The sequence below is a fragment of the Glycine max genome, chromosome 6 (assembly GCF_000004515.6).
Source record: "Glycine max cultivar Williams 82 chromosome 6, Glycine_max_v4.0, whole genome shotgun sequence".
Lineage (NCBI taxonomy): Eukaryota > Viridiplantae > Streptophyta > Magnoliopsida > Fabales > Fabaceae > Glycine > Glycine max.
In genome coordinates this window covers 44,575,856-44,595,972 of record NC_038242.2, presented here as the reverse complement: position 1 = coordinate 44,595,972, position 20,117 = coordinate 44,575,856, and the positions used below count along the sequence as shown (strand labels likewise).

At 32.4% G+C, this 20,117-nt stretch overlaps 1 protein-coding gene and 1 pseudogene across 2 annotated transcripts; both read left to right on the top strand.

Annotated features, from left to right (window-relative positions):
* The first annotated feature begins 3,613 nt into the window (after window positions 1-3,613).
* LOC106798964 (G-type lectin S-receptor-like serine/threonine-protein kinase At4g27290) lies at window positions 3,614-7,597 on the top strand. Of its 2 annotated transcripts, XM_014776739.3 has the most exons (7): window positions 3,614-5,022; window positions 5,117-5,221; window positions 5,499-5,644; window positions 5,754-5,964; window positions 6,081-6,318; window positions 6,405-6,552; window positions 7,088-7,597. In XM_014776739.3, exons 1-7 carry the CDS (start codon window positions 3,729-3,731, stop codon window positions 7,379-7,381), a joined length of 2,436 nt encoding a protein of 811 aa, XP_014632225.1. In that variant the 5' UTR covers window positions 3,614-3,728; the 3' UTR covers window positions 7,382-7,597. The 2 variants fall into 2 exon arrangements, with proteins under 2 accessions (XP_014632225.1, XP_014632226.1); XM_014776740.3 differs by lacking the exon at window positions 5,117-5,221 and having other exon boundaries at window positions 3,646-5,022.
* A 3,317-nt stretch (window positions 7,598-10,914) lies between these two features.
* On the top strand, window positions 10,915-19,627 carry LOC100813114 (G-type lectin S-receptor-like serine/threonine-protein kinase At4g27290; annotated as a pseudogene).
* The last annotated feature ends 490 nt before the right edge of the window (window positions 19,628-20,117 follow it).

The following is a 20,117-nucleotide window of genomic DNA, read 5'->3' as shown; positions in this document are numbered from 1 at the left end:
TTTGTTTTCCTCCTTTAATACTACTCGACGTATACATAATTAATTGGGCGCGTTTTGAAGTAGACAATTATCTATTGAAATTATGTTTTCCAAGTAATTCTTGTATAAGTATAATTAAGTGATTCAGTTCAACCCAAACATATTAATGGAAGCACATTAGTCGTGAAAAAAAAAGAAACTTGTTGCATAGATTTGTTTTCCGTAGAAATTTAATATATTAGTGTACCTTTATATATATATATATATATATATATATATATATATATATATATATATATAGATTTGATCATGTATAAACCTTCAAGTTTTGACCAAACTAAACCCCAACAACAATTTTTTCTTTAGAGACTTGCCTAGCACCTTGTCTCCGAGACTGAGGATAATTGCACTGTGTGTCTTCTGCAGTAGTGCTTTCTTATCCTCATAGCCATCATCTTTTTAAGTTTGACTTCTTGAGGTCCTGCTGAACAAGAAGAACTCTAATCTTCAATCGTCATAGCCCAAAATCATGGGAATTTTTCAACCTCATACTTGGCCGAGCCCATTTATTGAATCGAACTCAAAATCGCTCCATGTTCACCGCACCAATTTATTGTGTTAATATCAGATTTTACTTCACAAAAAAATGAGTTTCTTGTATGAATAAGAATAAGCAAAATGCAGAAAAAGGGATGAACCAAAACTGCACTGTGCTCACAGCAGCCACTTTATTCAATCTCTCTAGAATTTTTTCTGAGTACGAAACTCTCTTATGATCTAAGCTATACAAGAAGAAAAAATAAAAGCACTATTTCAAGCCTAACTAACCCAACCAACTTAAAACTAATTAACTATTACATGTTATAACAAAATAACAAAAAATAGAAAAATACTAAGTTGGTAAAGAGTAAGAGAACTAACTAATGATTGTTAATGAACCAGCATACAACAATATTTGTGTTATTTATTCATTTATTTATTGTAATTTGTTAGAATTTCTGAATTTGTATATGTTGATCTTCTGCCTGTTTTTGGGTTCATGTGAGTCTAAATAAATTATTTTTTCTCTAGACAAAGGAATTAATTACACAGACTTATAGTAGTATTGCTGTGAAAAAAATGTAGTTTTTTTTATAATTGCATCGTTTTCACACAAAAATAGTTGCGATCCTTTTCCAAATTAACTATCATCAATTTCCCAACGTGTCAGTGTGAAAAGAAAACATGATAACTAACATTGCTAGATGCTGATGCCTTTACTCTGTGAGTGGTGTGTGATTCATGAAAAGTTTCTTGCATGACCCCACACTAATTTCCTTGGAAGTTCCAATATTACGACCATTCAAGAACTATCAAGGACAAGAGATATTGGCTGCGGTTCTCATGGTGAACTTTCTGATGCGACTCGGAACATATGCATGCTTGACTTTGAATAGAGCAAAGAATGGACTTTTCTTAATTATATTATTTTATTTTTTTTTAAATATTTATTGGTGTAAAGTATCACTGATCCACTTTACTGATTATTAATTTTTATAAAAAAATTTCACTGATAGATAATCTCTATAATGTAATTTTTTTCTTCTATTTACAAATTTTGAATTCAAGATTTTACTTTTAAGAGATTTGAGCTTGGTTTCTCAATCACAAATATAATGTTAGTTTTTCTTATTTTATTTAGAAACCTCAAACTTGCACACTTCTCATAATTTAAAGGAAAGCTGCAATAAGTTAGTAATTCACATTCGTCACGTAGCTGTATTATATACGCTCCTCTTAATTGAATTTACTGTTTCTTACGTAAACTTTTAGAAACAAAGAGTGAAGTAAAAAATAATGCGAAACATTTTTTGTAATTAAGGAGAAAAATATAAAACGTTTTTCCAAATGAAATTTAAATTTATCAAATTTGAATTATATGTGACATATGCATGTAACTCGATATTCTTATAAGGATAATTAATTAAGGAAGGGAAACAAATAGGAAAGAAAGTTAGCTATCTCTTAATGAGAAAAAAAAATAGTAAACCAAAAGGAAGAAACATGAATGCTTTACTTTTTCTTTGATAATCTAAGATTGCTTTAATAAATGAAAAGTTAATAAAAAGCAACGTGCTTGCTTTTTTGACTAGTATAACATCAAACCTTCGCCTACTCCGCCTCACATAAACTGAAATTCGGAAATTGCATTCACATAGCTGCCCATGTGGTGAATAGAAATTCTTTGTTGAATAAAGAATTGTGTAAATATAGATCTGTATAAGTAGATTGTTTTAAAGCTAAACATAAATCTACGTGTTATATGAATACTTGAAATTGTTTTCTCAAACAAAATTAAAAAATATTATACAACTCAAGAAAATAAAAAACTACTTAACATGCAACATTTCATCCTGTTAACAAATAATATGGAAATGCTATTCATCCATTCAAGTTGAAAATAAAAAGGTAAGCAAAAAAGAAAAAAAAAACAAGAGAGAAAGGGGACCATAAGTTCAAAGGTTAATGGAAAAGAACAAGCATGAAGGACACTAGCTAGCAAGGGAAGGTTGTGGTTTGAGATTATACAATGTAGATGGTATAGATAACAATGGTGATCCAAAAGTCGGGGGAATAAGAAAAGGGAAAATGAACGGTTGGCAGTTAGTGGTTATTGTTCACTCATTTTGACAACTAATGAAACATTGTGAAATAGTTGAAGCATTATTATGATTAATAACGGTTGAATGATGTGGTTTAACAAACATTCATGATAATGTAACTTTGATTTAATAAATACTTTTTTAACATTTACTATGCTTAAGTTTAGATGACTTCTGGTGTAAAAAAGAAGTTTATATGATTTCTACGATTTTGTGAACAAGTAGCCAATGAATATTCGCATCATTAATATAATGACAAAAAATACAGCTGTATATTTAGCAACACCACGTTAGACTCTCTGTCTTTGGCACCACGTACGACACTATTGACTTTGAATTTTCTTAGTTCAGCATTCAGCAATGTACTTGTCATCTTGTCCTCCCTTGTAAATTTTGTGCATGTGAGTAGCTAGACTCCATTATTGTTAATGCATTACTTCGGTCGTTTACTCAATGTATGGTAAATTTTGGTGCATGAGTAGCTAGACTCCATTATTGTTAAGGCATTACTTCGGTCGTTTACTCAATGTATCGTAAATTTTGGTATCTCTCATTCAAAGAACACACTTTTCACATTACACATCAACTCAATTCTTTAATTCTAAAATTTATGAGTTTTTTATGCACTTATATGTTTATCAATTTTTTTATTTTTATTCAATGTGAAACTTCTCTTCACTTGTATTTTTATTTTTATTTTTTCATAAACCTGATCTGAGCTATTGATACCAATCGTGATTTTTAGATACGAGCATTACAATTTTGAGTTAAATATGATGTTAAATTTACTTACGTGATTATTGATGATTCATTGATGAAAATTTCTTTTAAATTAACCTCTCGATTTTTTAACACATTTGAATATATATTTTTTGTATTAATGGAAATTTATTGAAAATATTAAAATATTGTGGGACACTTTTTTATTTAATAGTTTTCTCTTTTAATTTTGTAGTTTTTAATAAGTTTTAACGGATTAGAGAGAATATATTGAAATGATGACTTCTTAACACTCCTCCTTTATATATAACACTTGTTTCAGTTTTCTTAATCTACAACATGTTTGTTATATACTATTGCTAACTTAACTCTCAAGCTTAGTACTGAATGAAGTTTATTCTTTCTCTAATGAGTATCATACTTTATACCCTCTTTATCTCTTCTCTTGTAGTTTCCATAGCAGCCGACAAATCATCCAATTCACAGTTTCAGTCCCTCAGTCATGAAGAAACCATAGTTTCCCCAAATGGAGTCTTTGAACTTGGTTTTTTCCCTCTGGGAAATTCCAACAAAAGCTACCTCGCAATTCGGTACAAGAACTATTCGGATGAAACCTTTGTTTGGGTTGCAAACGGTTCCTACCCAATCAATGACTCCTCAGCCAAGTTGACACTACACAGTTCTGGCAGTTTTGTCCTTACACACAACAGCAATCAGGTTTGGTCCACAAGTTCTCTAAAAGTGGCACAGAATCCATTGGCAGAGCTATTAGACTCTGGCAACCTTGTGATAAGAGAGAAAAGTGAAGCAAATTCAGAAGACAAAGAAGAATATCTGTGGCAAAGTTTTGATTACCCTTCTAACACAATGTTGGCAGGGATGAAGATTGGTTGGGACCATAAAAGGAAGCTAAATAGAAGACTCATAGCATGGAAGAGTGATGATGATCCAACACCAGGAGAGTTATCATGGGAAGTTGTGTTGCATCCCTATCCTGAGATCTACATGATGAGGGGAAAAGAGAAGCACCACAGACTTGGACCATGGAATGGATTGCGTTTCAGTGGCATGCCAGAAATGAAGCCTAATCCTGTTTTCCATTACAAATTTGTCTCCAACGAGGAAGAGGTCACCTACATGTGGACCTTGCAGACTAGCTTGATCACAAAAGTGGTGCTCAACCAGACCTCACTAGAGCGTCCTCGCTTCGTGTGGTCCGAGGCCACTGCATCGTGGAACTTCTACTCAACCATGCCAGGGGAGTACTGTGACTATTATGGTGTTTGTGGGGGGAATTCGTTTTGCAGCTCCACTGCATCGCCAATGTGTGAGTGCTTAAAAGGGTTCACGCCAAAGTCTCCAGAGAAATGGAACTCAATGGTTAGGACACAAGGATGTGGCCTTAAAAGTCCATTGACTTGTAAGTCTGATGGATTTGCTCAGGTTGATGGTTTGAAAGTGCCAGATACTACAAATACGTCTGTGTATGAGAGTATTGATCTTGAGAAATGCAGAACCAAGTGCTTGAAAGATTGTTCCTGCATGGCATATACCAATTCTAATATAAGTGGAGCAGGCAGTGGCTGTGTCATGTGGTTTGGTGATTTATTAGACATCAAATTGTATCCAGATCCAGAAAGTGGGCAGCGTCTATATATAAGGTTACCTCCTTCGGAATTAGGTAAATACTTTATTAACTTTTCCAAATTAAACCTTTTAATTTAAGCTTGGTCCTTGAATATGGAATTTAATGATTGTTGTTTTGTTTGATGAAGATTCTATCAGGCCCCAGGTGTCTAAAATAATGTATGTAATATCCGTTGCTGCAACTATAGGAGTTATACTTGCTATTTATTTTCTCTACAGAAGGAAAATTTATGGTAAAATTATTCTTCTCTTCTCTCACATTTGACAGAAAAAATAGCTGAATAGTTCTGCACAGAATATTTTAAGTAGAAATTCTGCTGTTTGTCAATTCCCTTGACAAGTGCTGTTATTCAAATTATTTGATTTTTAGAGTATGCTGTGAAATTGGTTAGGTGGCCTTATAGCAGGGTTCTGTTCTGTGTCTCCTGGACAGAATTTCCTAGTTGTATAGTTTGATAATGTGAAGGCATAAAAAAAATTCACATAATACTTACGTTTTTCTTTTTCCAGAGAAATCAATGACAGAAAAGAATTATGAAAGCTATGTGAATGATCTGGATCTCCCATTGCTTGATTTGTCAATAATCATTGCAGCCACAAATAAGTTCTCAGAGGGGAACAAGATTGGAGAAGGTGGCTTTGGATCCGTATATTGGGTAATTCAGTATTTTGGTTCTAGTAATAATATTCATACCCAAAATAAAAATAATGAGAAACATGTTTATATTACAAATAGCATCTATTCATATGAATGTGATCATGCAGGGAAAATTACCCAGTGGGTTAGAAATTGCTGTGAAGAGACTTTCAAAAAACTCGGATCAAGGAATGAGCGAGTTCGTAAATGAAGTAAAACTGATTGCAAAAGTTCAACACCGAAATCTTGTAAAGCTTCTTGGCTGTTGCATTAAAAAACAAGAGATAATGCTAGTTTATGAATACATGGTTAACGGCAGCCTTGACTACTTCATTTTTGGTAAGGAATATCAAGAAATCTTACATTAGTACTCACTAGTGTTTTATGATTATAGTGATGGCTTGCATATTCAATACTTAATGATGCAGTTGCTATGATTCCTATGAATACCACAGATAGTACCAAAGGGAAATTGCTAGATTGGCCAAAGCGTTTCCACATAATTTGTGGAATTGCTCGCGGGCTTATGTACCTTCATCAAGATTCTCGATTGAGGATTATCCATAGAGATCTAAAAGCAAGTAATGTTTTACTAGACGACACTTTGAATCCCAAAATTTCAGATTTTGGAGTGGCTAAAACTTTTGGAGGAGAGAATATTGAAGGAAACACAACCAGAATTGTTGGAACATAGTAAGTGTCTTAACTATTTAGCACCATTCTGTTATTTTAAAGAGACATGTCACATTAATATTATTCCCCTCAACGGTTAATTGCAGTGGGTACATGGCACCAGAATATGCTATTGATGGACAATTTTCTATAAAATCTGATGTCTTCAGCTTTGGTGTTTTGCTGTTGGAGATTATATGTGGGAAGAGAAGTAGATGTTCTAGTGGAAATCAAATCGTTCACCTTGTTGATCATGTAAGCATTTGGCTGATTTTAATTTAGGGTTAACCGAGTCTTTAATAAGTAAACTTTTTTTAAAATCTGGTTTATAGTCTCTAAACTTTTGTTTGATTATTCAAGTTCTCTAAACTTTTTTTTCATTAAAATGTCTAGTCCTTAAACTTTGGTTTGAGTGATCAAGGTTCTTCAATTTTTAGATATTTGAGTTTTAAGTATTTATAAACAAAATTTTGAATCTATTATTTTTATTTATTTAATGAGATTTTAAGAATAATTTTTTTTTCAAAAGTTTAGAGACTAAAAATCTTAATTAATGGAAAAATATGAGGGATCTTAACTAATCAAACAAAAGTTTAGGGATTAAAAATTTTAATGAAAAAAAAACTGAAAAATATTGACAAGTCAAACAAAAGCTTAGAAATTTAAAACTGAATTTCGAAAAAGTTTAGAAACTAAAAACTTAGATAATTATTTGATTTATCTATGTTAGACTTCACATATTTTTGAACAATTTTGCTTGGCTAATAACAGTTTTCTTCTTGTGATTTAGGTGTGGACACTCTGGAAAAAGGATATGGCTTTACAAATAGTTGACCCAAACATGGAGGATTCTTGTATTGCATCTGAAGTATTACGTTGCATCCATATTGGACTCTTGTGCGTGCAACAATATCCAGAGGATAGGCCTACAATGACCTCAGTGGTTCTATTGTTGGGGAGTGAGGTGGAATTGGATGAAGCTAAAGAGCCAGGGGATTTTCCGAAGAAGGAATCTATTGAAGCAAATTCAAGCTCATTTAGTTCAACCAATGCAATGTCCACAACCTTATTAACTGCTCGCTGATAATCAATGAGATAGATGGATATATATATTGTTGTAAATTAGATATAATCTATTTATAACCTATAAAATTGAAGTGCATATTGTGATGGTTTGATGTAAATTTTTTCTTTATGTATCTATTAATTTTTTATTATTATCATGGGATAAAGGATGATTAGTTATGTCAATGACCAATAAAGAATTTCTATTAAAAAATTCTTCTAATTGATTATTTTATTACAATTTCTCTTCTAAACAATATTTTTTCTATACATAAAACTTGAATATATAATATAAAATTAAAATGCAAAGCCAAAAGTTATATGTTAATATAAACATTTTTTATTATTATGTCACATCATCCATTTTCATACATTCATACCTTTAGTTGTTCTCAATTTTTTCATTCTCACTCTAACATTACACTAGAATAGAATTTCGTTTTTTATAAGTACTATGTATACATTAATTGTATATTGAAATCACATAACAATTATTTAATTTTCTTCTCTTTTATTACTTCTTTTGTGTTAAAACGACATGAACTTAGCTTCTTTTGAGTTTTTATCTAGAAGATGCTAAAGTTAATGATTTTATAGTAATTTTGGTTGCATTTTTTTTTTTGTAGAAATATAATAGAGATATGAAAGTGGATTGAAGTACTGAATGGTCGTGCTCAACGTGAAATCCTCGCTTAATGCATAAAGGAGGTTTTGATTGGCCATCGAATGAGAATATATTTGCAAAAAGTGAAGCATTCATTCACTACCTTCCTTCACGATGAAGCAAAGGAGAAGTAGAGGAAAGCAAAAGAAGCTAAGCCATAGCTGTTGTTGAAGGAAATCCATTTTCGGAGCTTCGGCCTATCCGTTTCACTCGATTCCTCTTTCATTTCATTTCACCTTTTACATTTTTAAGCTTTTCATAACAATGAGAAACTCCCTGTTGTTGGGAGCTCTACAAACTAAGCTCTTTTGGTGAAATGATTCTAACTATCTATTTAATATTATGTTGATATTATTGTTCTTTTCTGTTCTTTTTCACATATCTGTGATTTGATCATCCATTCTCATGTAATGTTTTAAGATTTAGACATTGTGAAATGTTCATATTAAGAACTTGGAAAGAATATCTAAGTGATCCATATATAGGAATATAATGATATTGTTTAGCCTAATTTATGCATCTATGCTCGTAATGCAAATTGTTTAATATAACTCTTAAGGGATTAAGAGCGATATTAAGTGATTTAGACTCTCTCACTTGAGGAATTATAGTTAGAGTTGTTTAGAGGATGTGGGTAATAATCAATTTAATGTTAAATAGAGAAAAATCATTTATGATTGCATGAAGAGTGGTTATTGTAAGCTGAGCCCCCAACACAGTTCTATAACTCATCATCAACGTCATTTCACAATTTTGAGCTAGTGTTTGTTTTCGTACCTTTGCACATTCCTTACTTTGCAGTTAATTTCCATCAATTGTATTTATGTGTCATCACTCAACAACACCAATTCAATTCATTAATTGCTTAAAATTTGACATATACAAACTCTGAGTATAAACAAAGTCCTTGGGGACTCAACACTCGATCTTATCGTTCTAAAATACTACTTGGACGAATTGGTATGCTTGTCAAGAAGTCAACAATTTTCAATTTTTAATGTACATCCCTCTTAATTATACTTAACTATCCAATAAATGAGTGTTAATATTATTAAATTGAAGAGTCATGTATCCACTTTAGTTTCAAAATACAATTGCATGTTTTTTGGTGAATGAAAATATATTGAGAACCTATAAACCTCTAGGAAAACTAGTACAAGCACGATTGTTACACATATGAGACCTAACATCTTGGTTGCTCACACTCTCCGACACTTGACTCAATGACATTTAAATTAACTTTCTTATTGGTCACAAGAATCTGCCAGTGAGAATCTTATATCGGTAATCTTTTCTAAGATATTAACAACCAACTTTAATATCAATTGTAGGTTGTAACGACTCACTATTTTCAGAACCAATGAACGTCTCTATAAATCAACATAAGACTTTTCGGAGTACTTTAATCTCACTCATCTTCTTTCTAGGAGGTCACCCATATCAAAATTATTCAAAGTCAAACATACTTAACTGTGAAATTCTTAAGAGATGATTTACAAAAAAGAGATGCATTTATATAAATAATACTAATTAATTTCTTTAAATCATTATTAATTGTGCAATGCTATATTTTCACAATCTCTAAATCCTTCTCATTCTTGTGTGCATTCAATTCATTTACAACGTTACACTTTTAGGGATGAAAGTGACAATTTATCATTATTATTATCATTGTGATTTAATCATTAGTTCATTTAATATATTCTTTGGGGTAAATGATCACTTTTATTCTTGAAAGTGTAAAATGATGATAATTTGATCGTTGAAAGAACAAATGTTCTAAAATAATACTTGAAAGTGTAAAAGGAGTGTAAAAAGAAGTCCGGTCATAAAGTGTGAAGTGTTAACTTTAATTTATACTCTCGTGTACCATTTTGTAATTAAACTGTAATGCTTAAGAATTAATTTGACATTTAGTTGTAAATCTTAAGAACTAATTTAACATTAGTTAAGTTATAAAGTTCAAGGACTATTGAAATAGGACATAAAGTTAATGTTCAACCCTTGATACAAGAAGTTTTTTTATGCATTTTTTTATACTTTTAGGGATTATTTTAGAATTGTTTTTCTTTCAAACACTAAATTGTGCATTACACTTTTGGGGATGAAAGCGGTAATTTATCTTATCCTTTTGATTTAAATATGTTTTTGATCCTTAATAAATATTCGAGTTTTATATTTATTCCTTAATAAATTTTTGTTTTGCGTTGAATCCCTAATAAAATAACACATTTATTTTTTATCTGTGATATTTTATTTTATTCCTTGATAAATTAGATTTTTTTTTATTTTCTAATAAATTAACAAATTTTGATTTATTTTGTATCAATAACAAATAAAAAATATTTATCATGAAATAAATATAAAATTTGTTAATTTATTAGAGACTAAAAATAATCGTCAAAGATAAAAAAATAAAATTATTATTTTATTAAAGACTCATCATAAAATAAAAATTCATTAAAAAATATAAAATTAGATATTTATTATAGATGGTTGTAAGCTGGCGTTTGAGGACTTCGGTAAATAGTCCTCATGAGCGTCAGAGCATCCATATATCCTATGTTATTGTCTGACATTGTTTTTTCAGATGTCTCAAGGCTCCAGCTCGTAGATTACACGGACAATGACCGAGCCGCAATATTCAAGACTGCGTACAGTCTAGAAAAACACAACCAAAACATGTAAATCACGAAATATATTGAAAATTTTACTGAAAAGCTCACGTGATTTGCATTTACAGGACAAGTTAGAGAGTCTTTGCCTTCTGCATCACGTTATTGTTTATTAATCATCAATGAGCCACTGTCTAATCCATTAATAACTTCTGGTTACTTCCTAAACTTTGTTTTAAGCTCAACTACTCAATGAAGTTTATTCTTTTTCTGATGAGTTTCATACTTTACACACTTTTTGTATCTTCCGTTGTATTTTCCATAGCAGCAGACAACACATCATCCATTTCACAGTCCCAATCCCTCAGTTTTGGAAAGACCATGGTTTCCCCAAGGGGAATCTTTGAGCTTGGTTTCTTCAATCTTGGACTTCCAAACAAAAGCTACCTGGGGATTTGGTTCAAGAATAATCCGTCACAAAATGTTGTTTGGGTTGCAAACGGTGGCAACCCAATAAATGATTCCTCTGCCATCTTGAGACTAAACAGTTCTGGCAATTTGGTCCTTACACACAACAACACGGTTGTTTGGTCCACAAATTGTCCAAAAGAAGCACATAATCCAGTGGCAGAGTTATTGGATTTTGGCAATCTTGTGATAAGGGATGAGAATGCAGCAAATCAAGAGGCATATCTGTGGCAAAGCTTTGATTATCCTTCTGATACAATGCTGTCAGGAATGAAGATTGGATGAGACCTCAAAAGAAATCTTAGTATTCACCTTACAGCTTGGAAGAATGCTGATTATCCATTTTTGTTTTTTTTTTTTTTCTTGAAGCAGTAGTTCTAGGTCGTCTCACTTTTTTCAAAATGTTTTTCATTATTAAGAAAAGGTAACGAAGATCAAATTCGAGCTTGTTTTATAGTCCAGGAGACTTCACTTGGGGTATTATTCTGCACCCTTATCCTGAGATCTATATAATGAAGGGAACCAAAAAGTACCACAGAGTTGGACCATGGAATGGTTTGTGTTTCAGTGGCGGCAGGCCAAAAACTAACAATCCCATTTACCATTACGAGTTTGTCTCCAACAAGGAAGAGGTTTATTACAAATGGCCCTCAAGAATGCTAGTTTATTATCGAAAGTGGTAATTAACAAATCCACACAAGAACGTTCACGTTATGTATGGTCAGATACTGGAAAATCATGGATGCTTTATTCAACAAGGCCCGAAGACTACTGTGACGATTATGGGGTTTGTGGAGGCAATGCGTATTGCAGCACTACTGCATCACCAATGTGAGTGTTTGAAAGGGTTCAAGCCTAAGTCTCCTGAAAAATTGAACTCAATGGACTGGTTCCAAGGATGTGTCCTGAAACATCCATTGAGTTGCAAGTATGATGGGTTTGCTCCTGTGGATGGCTTGAAAGTGCCAGATACTAAAAGAACATATGTGGATGAGACTATTGATCTGGAGCAATGCAGAAGGAGGTGCTTGAAAGATTGTTCCTGTATGGCATATACAAATACAAATATAAGTGAAACAGGCACTGGCAGTGCCTGTGTCATATGGTTTGGTGATTTATTTGATTTGACATCATACTATTTCCAGTTCAGGAAGCGGGCAGCGTCTATATATAAGGTTGCATCCTTCATAACTAGGTAAATACTATATTAACTTTTTAATTAATCTTTTTATTATTCTTCTCACCTTAGTTTCAATCTCTGAGAATTTAATCTTGGTCCTTCAATGTGGAATTTAACCATTGCTGTTTTGTTTGATCAAATTCAACCGGAACAATGCCGGTAAAATAATAATAATAATAATTGTAACCTCCATTGTTGCAAGTTGTAACCTCCATTGCTGCAAGTTTAGGAGTTGTACTTGCTATTTATTTCATCTACTGAAGGAACAATGCCGGTAAAATTATTCTTTTCGTCTCTCACATTTCACTATTGTTAATTCCCTTAATTAACAAGTGCTGTTATTGGTTTTGTAGAGGATCCTTTAAAATTTGTATAGCAGGGTTCTGTTATGTTCCTCTTTGACAAAATTTCATATTTATACAGTTTCATTAATAATGTAAAGGAATGAATAGGCAATTTAATCCCTGAGATTGTACCCATTTTGCATATTAGTTCCTAACTTAATATTAAATTCAAAATAGTCCCTATCTTTGCATAAGGGTTGCAAAATAATCATTCCGTTAAATTTTAAAATAATGCAGTTAGTGAGTTCAATTTTAGTGTCACATGGACTATCCAACGTGACACTAAAGGATGACGTGACATGACATGTGGACGTGCCTCCTAAAAGATGCCACGCCATTTGATGATAACAAAACGAGTAAATAGACAATTTAGTCCCTGACTTTGTACCACAGTGTGCGACACTTTCTACACCTTGAAATTAGTTCGATCCGACCCGATAATGGCTTGGGGCCCTAACTTGTGTGGAAGATGATTTCGACAACATTGCGCGAAGGGTGGCCTTCGAGAAGTTCAATGATGCCATGCGACGAGGTTGTTGTTGTCATAGTGCTGCTTTGAGAATGTGTCATGGTGGTTCGTGCTTCGAATTCAGGTTGCATTGTTGATGATGGGTATTTCGAGCTTGGTTTTTTCTCTCCAAAGGTGGCTTGGAGTGAGGTTGTGACTGGGGTTGTTGTGGTTTTGGGGGTGGTGGTGATGGTGAAGAAGAATATGGGTAGTGGAAGAAAAGACGACGTCATTTTTTACTCTTTTTTTTTTTAAATTGTACGTGTCATCTCACTTAGACAAAGATTACATGTGATTGGTTAACGAACACGTTAGCATATAACGAATTCCGACTAATGGCAGAGACCTCAAGCAATTTTTACAAAAAATGTTTTGTTAAATCAGTGAGGTAAAATAAAATAAAATAACATTATGCAATTAAAATAAAAAACTCATCCCCAATGTCACATCCTATCAGAGCATTGTGTCCCAATGTAATCTGGCACGAGGTTTACACGTAATCCCCAATTTCAACATTAATATTATAATCAAACACTGCTCATGAATTATACAATATCTATGACCCCACACTCATGTTTCAAACATGTTTAACACATTGCGCTACATTTTAACATTGGTTCCTAACTAGGAACCTACACTTTCTCTTTAACAATGTGCATAAACACTTTTCTCAATATAAACACTCGTCAGGTTATTATATACTTCACAACTCACAACACAAGTATTTTCATATCAAGTGTTAACCACACACTTATTCACAACTAAATCTCATGTTCACAATTTCACATCTCATAATTTCAATATAACAATTTATACAAAATTTTTATCAGAACATGGGAAGTAAAACCCCTCAAATAATTTTGCACAATTATATCAAAACCAATTAATCAAAATCATAGGTATGAAAAATGAAAACACTAGGAGAACTCAATTTTATCAACCAATTTGCATCATGACATCGATATTGTATTTATAATCATAAAGGAAAAATTCAATAAACATCCCAAAATAAACCCAATTTAATCCTCTAAGGATCCCTAAAGATGTTCATTCTAACCTTAATTGCGATAAACCCATCCCTTACCTCTAAACGGACTCACGTGTGTATTCTAACAGCGATAGTGGTATCTCTAACAATTTTCTGAGATTCTTCAAGCTTTTCCTCTGAATGTTCTCATAGGGTTTCTAAGCATTAGAGAGAGAAGAAGGGATTGAAGCCTTCATTTTACTGTCTATGTGCGATGAGTATTTCTCCATCTGCAAACATTATTTTGAAAATCCTGACGGTAAAGATCTGAGAAAATGAATTGCGAATGACATACCAAAACTTACAACAATCCAACAGTTAACGAGTTCAGGATTGTAGTTTTACTGAGATAGTTCTGGGTTTCTGCAAGAAAGGAAAATCTATGATGTAAAGGGTATTTTTCTCATCTCTGACATGTTTTCATAATTATCAACGGTGACAATGTTCGGAAATAAGTTCCGAACCTGATGCTCAAATTTCACAACGATCCAACGGTGAATGAGTTCAAGATCGTCATTTTTATGAGATAGGTTTGGTGGTATACGGAAAAAGAGAGGATTTTGGGAGAGAAAAAAAGAAAACGAGATTGAGAGGAAGAGAAGGCATATAAACTATCATTAGTCTCAAACTGACATCACATGTTTCTATTTATAGGTAGGGTACTCACAACCTATCATTTACTCTATTTATTTATTTTTATTATTTTATAAGAATAAACTCTATTTTATTCTCTATCAAATGAATAAATAAAATATTCTTTTTATTTTCTCTCAAACCACTATTTTAATTAATATAATTATTTCTTCCTATTTATTTGATTATAAAAATTTCATCATTTTCTAAAATTCTATTTATTTATAAATTACAATCATTTTTAAATTAGTTTTTAAAAAATGAGATGTTACAAATATTTATCAGAGACCAAATATATATTGAATCCAAAACAATAAGTAGAAGCATTTGTTACATGGAGTTGTCAATTCACTATGCTGAATGAGCTAGTGTTTTTTCAATATATTCTCAAAAAGAGAATTTTTCTGTCGCAAAACTAGAGCTTACTATGGCAAGAAAAAAAATACTTTATGATTTTCGAATAGATTTTTGGAGCAAAAATATAAATCAAAGAGAAAAAGGTTTGCTGGCTCTAATTCTATAGCATTCAACATAAGTGATTCAATTTCAAATCATTTTCTTAGGTCAATGCAAAGAAGATTTAACTCAATTGATTAATTATAATTTCTTAGGTGATTAATCCTTGATTCCTATGTTAAATTCCTAATTCATTAGTTAACTTAACCTAGAAATTAGAATTGCACAGTGAATCTTTAATATGATTTCATCCCTAAAATTAGGTTCTCACACGTTTTCAATTCAGATCTAGAATCAAATTTGTTTCCACAAAATTCAATCCCTAAAATTAAAGACAGGTTGATCAGGCAGCATCTAAGCAAGGATTTGGAAAAGGATCACATGACTAAGAAAAATGAATCACAAATTGAGAATCACATAAACTACTTCATTCAATCCAGCAACTTCAAGTTTAGCTTCTATGGATCATAATTTGATCCAAAATAACACCAAAATCAAAGACTACAATGAAGGGAGAAGAGGCAAAAGAGAGAGAGCAAAAGTCACAAATCTATCACTGAATCTAAAAATGTGACAAAAGGTTCTGATATTGATGTTACAAGCTCTTTTAATGAGTGCTGGATCTATATTTTTTTTTGCCATGTCAGACTCTCGCTGTAGGGAGGACAGTTCTTGCTGCAATGAAACTTCATCTTTTGCCAACAATAGAATATGTTGGTCATATATTATCTCAAGTCTCAACACAAGTGCTGTATATAGTTTTGTTCATCTGGATCAGCCGTAATAATGCTCGTCTTATTCGCGGGACTATGTGAAAACAGAGCTTAATTTCCAATGTTGTAGTGGCAGTATCATCCTCTGGAAACTTATCATCTCAGTTCTCTATGTTTGGGAGCTTACAATATATAAAATACGATTTCTAATAGAAATTTCCATAAGTTCACACAATTTATTTTTTGTTTCCTTCTCTAATTGAATATTGCAGATTTATCTATTTAAACCAATTTGAATCCCCCCTTATGTTTCATGATACTGTTGAATGTTTTATTCTTTATACTGATTCCAGATAAGTCAAAGACAAAAGAAAGCATTGAAAGACAACTAAAAGATGTGGATGTGCCTTTGTTTGATCTGCTAACAATCGCTACTGCCACTAACAATTTCTTATTGAACAATAAGATTGGACAAGGTGGCTTTGGACCTGTATATAAGGTAATTCAATATTTTAGCTCTAAATAAAAGAAGAACAACTAGAATCAAGAGAAGAATTATTCATTTTGAAAGCCACTCCTAAAATGAATGCAATTATGCAGGGAAAATTAGTGGGTGGGCAAGAAATTGCTGTGAAGGGGCTTTCAAGTAGGTCTGGACAAGGAATAACTGAGTTCATAACAGAAGTAAAACCGATTGCAAAGCTTCAACACCGAAATCTTGTAAAGCTCCTCGGCTGTTGCATTAAAGGACATGAAAAACTACTAGTATATGAATACATGGTTAATGGTAGCCTAGACTTCTTCATATTTGGTATGTAATATATGAAGAATGCTTAAACTAGGTTCACTTGTGTTCTTTTCTTTAAGTTATACTTAGCAGCTAATTAATCTTGAATATCCAATATTGAAATAAATTTTTTATGCTTAAATATGTTTTTATCCCTAATAAATATTCGATTTTGTATGTTTCTTATTAATTTTTTATTTTATGATGAGTCTCTAATAAAATAATAATTTTATTTTTGGTCCTTAACACTTATTTTTAACCCTTAATAAATTAAATTTGTTTGTATTTGTTCTATTATAAATATTTTTCATTTGTTATTAATATAGACTAAAACAAAATTTTCTATTTTAGTAGAAAACAAACATAAAATTTTCTAATTTAGCAAGACTAAAACAAAACATCAAGGATAAAAATAAAAGTGTTATTTTATTAGGAAATCAATGCAAATTTTTTTTTATTAGAGAACAAAAATAAAAATCAAATATTTATTAGGAATCAAAAACATATTTAAACAAACTTTTTAACTTTTTCATATCAAATAAAACGTTAATTATTGGATTGGCCTCCAAGCTTCCAGATAATACTTGGAATTATTAAGGGACTTTTGTATCTTCATCAACATTTTTGATTAAGGATTATTCATAGAGATCTCAAAGCAAGTAACATTTTAGTTGATGAAAAGTTAAATCCAAAAATATCAGATTTTGGAAGTAACATTTTACTTGATGAAAAGTTAAATAAAAAAATATCAGATTTTGGAATGACAAGAGCTTTTGGAGGAGACCAAACTCAAGGAAACACAAACAGAGTAGTTGGGACTTAATGAGAGACCAAACTCAAGGAAACAGAGAGAGTAGTTGGGACTTAGTGAGTCTCTGTCTAATTATAATACACCACATCTATTTGTTTATCTCTATATTTATATTGGACTTAAATATGTTTTTGGTTTCTCATAAATACTTGTTTTTGGTTAATTCAAAATCGTTATCTGGTTATTAACCGACCACACAAGCATGCCGCGTGAGATGTTACATGTGATTTTTATCTGAGTGGAATTACACGTGGAAAAAGTGTTTTGTGTTTAAAAAAGTAAAAAAGACATCATTTTGCATGTTAATTTTTTTTCTTTTCCCAATCTATTACCCCTTCTAAACCCCAATCTATTCCTACTCATCACCACCCTTGCGATCCTCTTCACCTTCGCAACAACTTCTGCCATCAAAATCGTTGCCGGCCACAAAAACTTTCACTATGACACAACCACCACCGCAATAGTATGCAAATGCCCAAACCCCAACAACTTCCAATATCAACCATAATGACAATCTGCAAATATTACGTTCAAAATGTTTGCTTCTAATTCATAACTTTCATTTGTCTAAATCTCAACCATCATAAAAAATATTCAGAATCAATAAATCTTGTATGTCTCAAATACATGTTCAATTCCAATGAACATTCACTAATTTGCAACAAGCATTGAAAAAATTAGGTAAATAATTTTTCAATGGAAATAAAATTCAGAAACTACCAAAAAAACCATTTGTCGGTGCCCTCCATAACTACCCAACCCGACATCAACAAGGTAGAGGGTGGAGGTAGCGCTATAGATCAGAGATCTGGTTTATCGTGGTCGCACACATGTCCTGGGATTATGGTGGGTCACGCGCATATTCAGATGAGGGATAGAGAAAAACATGGGGTGTTGGGGAGCAGGGGTTGTGCATGACACAAAGGTATTGGCTGGGTTGTGCCGATCTAGACAGAGAAAACATTGTGCGTATTTGGTCTTGGATCCTAATTCGGTTTCGGATTTGGAGAAAGAGTGTTGGGGCTATAGATTTGTGGGAAGGGATGAGGGTTTTTGAAAACTGGTGGTGGTGGGAGATCTTCCTCAAAATCGGAAGAGGTGGGTGGCTCGTTAAGAGGAGAAGGATGTAGCTAGCTCAGCCTCTCCAGATCTAAGAACGAGATCACTTGCTGCGGAGTCACCGCAGCAGCTATCGATGGGGGCAGAAGAAGCGGCACAGCCAAGTTGATGAGTGGGAGAGATGAAGACAATATTTTTTTAGAATTACTTTTTAAAAATAAAACAAAACTTTTTCCTCGGAGATCAACTGCAAAAAAGTTATTAGGGACCCGAGTATTATTATATTAGTGTTAATGTGAATTGTTTGCTCTAATTTTTCTTGTTGTGGATACATGACCCCGGAGTATGCTGTTGATGGGCAATTTTCAATCAAATCTGATGTTTTCAACTTTGGTATATTGTTGTTGGAGATTGTATGTGGAATAAAAACAAATCTCTGTCACAAATACCAAACTCTTAACCTTGTTGGTTATGTAAGCGCTGAAATTACTTATTATTTTCTATGCCAAAGTTTAAACATCAATAATTAATATTTTGCTTATTTAATGTTTCAGGCATGGACACTTTGGAAAGAGCATAATGCTTTACAGCTGATTGACTCAAGCATAAAGGACTCATCTGTTATCCCAGAAGTACTGCGATGCATCCATGTTAGTCTCTTATGCGTGCAACAATACCCGGAGGATAGGCCAACCATGACTTCAGTAATTCAAATGTTGGGGGGGTGTGAGATGGATGTGGTTGTGCCAAAAGAGCCTGGTTTCTTTCCACGGCAGATTTTGAAAGAAAGAAATCAAGGCACAAATCTAAAGCAAATGACTTCAAATGATGAATTAACCGTTACCTCATTAAGTGGTCGGTGAAAATGCATGTAGTAAATATCTTTGATAAGAAATGAGCTTGAAGTGTATGATCATAGGAAGTGGATTGTTGTTTAGGCAGTGGCACTAGATTTTATTTGGCAAAGTAGGAATAAAAGAATATTTGATAATTGTAATGTCGAGCCCGTTGGAATCATGATCCATGTTTTGAGACAAGCTGATACTTTTTCAATTAGCAATCAGCAGCATTTGATCCTTTCACCATGCACCACTATCATTACCTCTTCTATACATGCTTTATTGCTGTGCTAGGACTATACATGCTTTACCACTAGCCTTTGGTCCTTTTACCATGCTTTATTGCTGTGCTAGGACTCAACCAACTTCTATACATGAGAAAAAATCCAGACAATGGCTAAACTATGCACAAACATTATTGATCTTGATATGTATAGATTTGCTTCCATAATTAATTGGTACCTCGATAACATCATTATGCTTCCTAATAGAGTAATGGCAGTAATAGCATTTTGTAGCAAGTCAATATTTTTCTAGGGGCCAGCACCACCTGACAAAACACCATCAGCTGGAAAAAAAAAATTTATCGATGGAGGAAAATATATCTCCATTTGACAATAATAATAATAATTGTTACACTATAATTTATAT

Excerpts from the sequence above, each read along its gene's own strand:
- LOC106798964 (XM_014776739.3), top strand. The coding sequence starts at position 3,729 with ATGAAGTTTATTCTTTCTCTAATGAGTATCATACTTTATACCCTCTTT. Across the intron at positions 5,645-5,753 it reads GCTTTGGATCCGTATATTGG|GGAAAATTACCCAGTGGGTT; the intron begins GTAATTCAGTAT and ends GTGATCATGCAG. Across the intron at positions 5,965-6,080 it reads CCTTGACTACTTCATTTTTG|ATAGTACCAAAGGGAAATTG; the intron begins GTAAGGAATATC and ends TGAATACCACAG.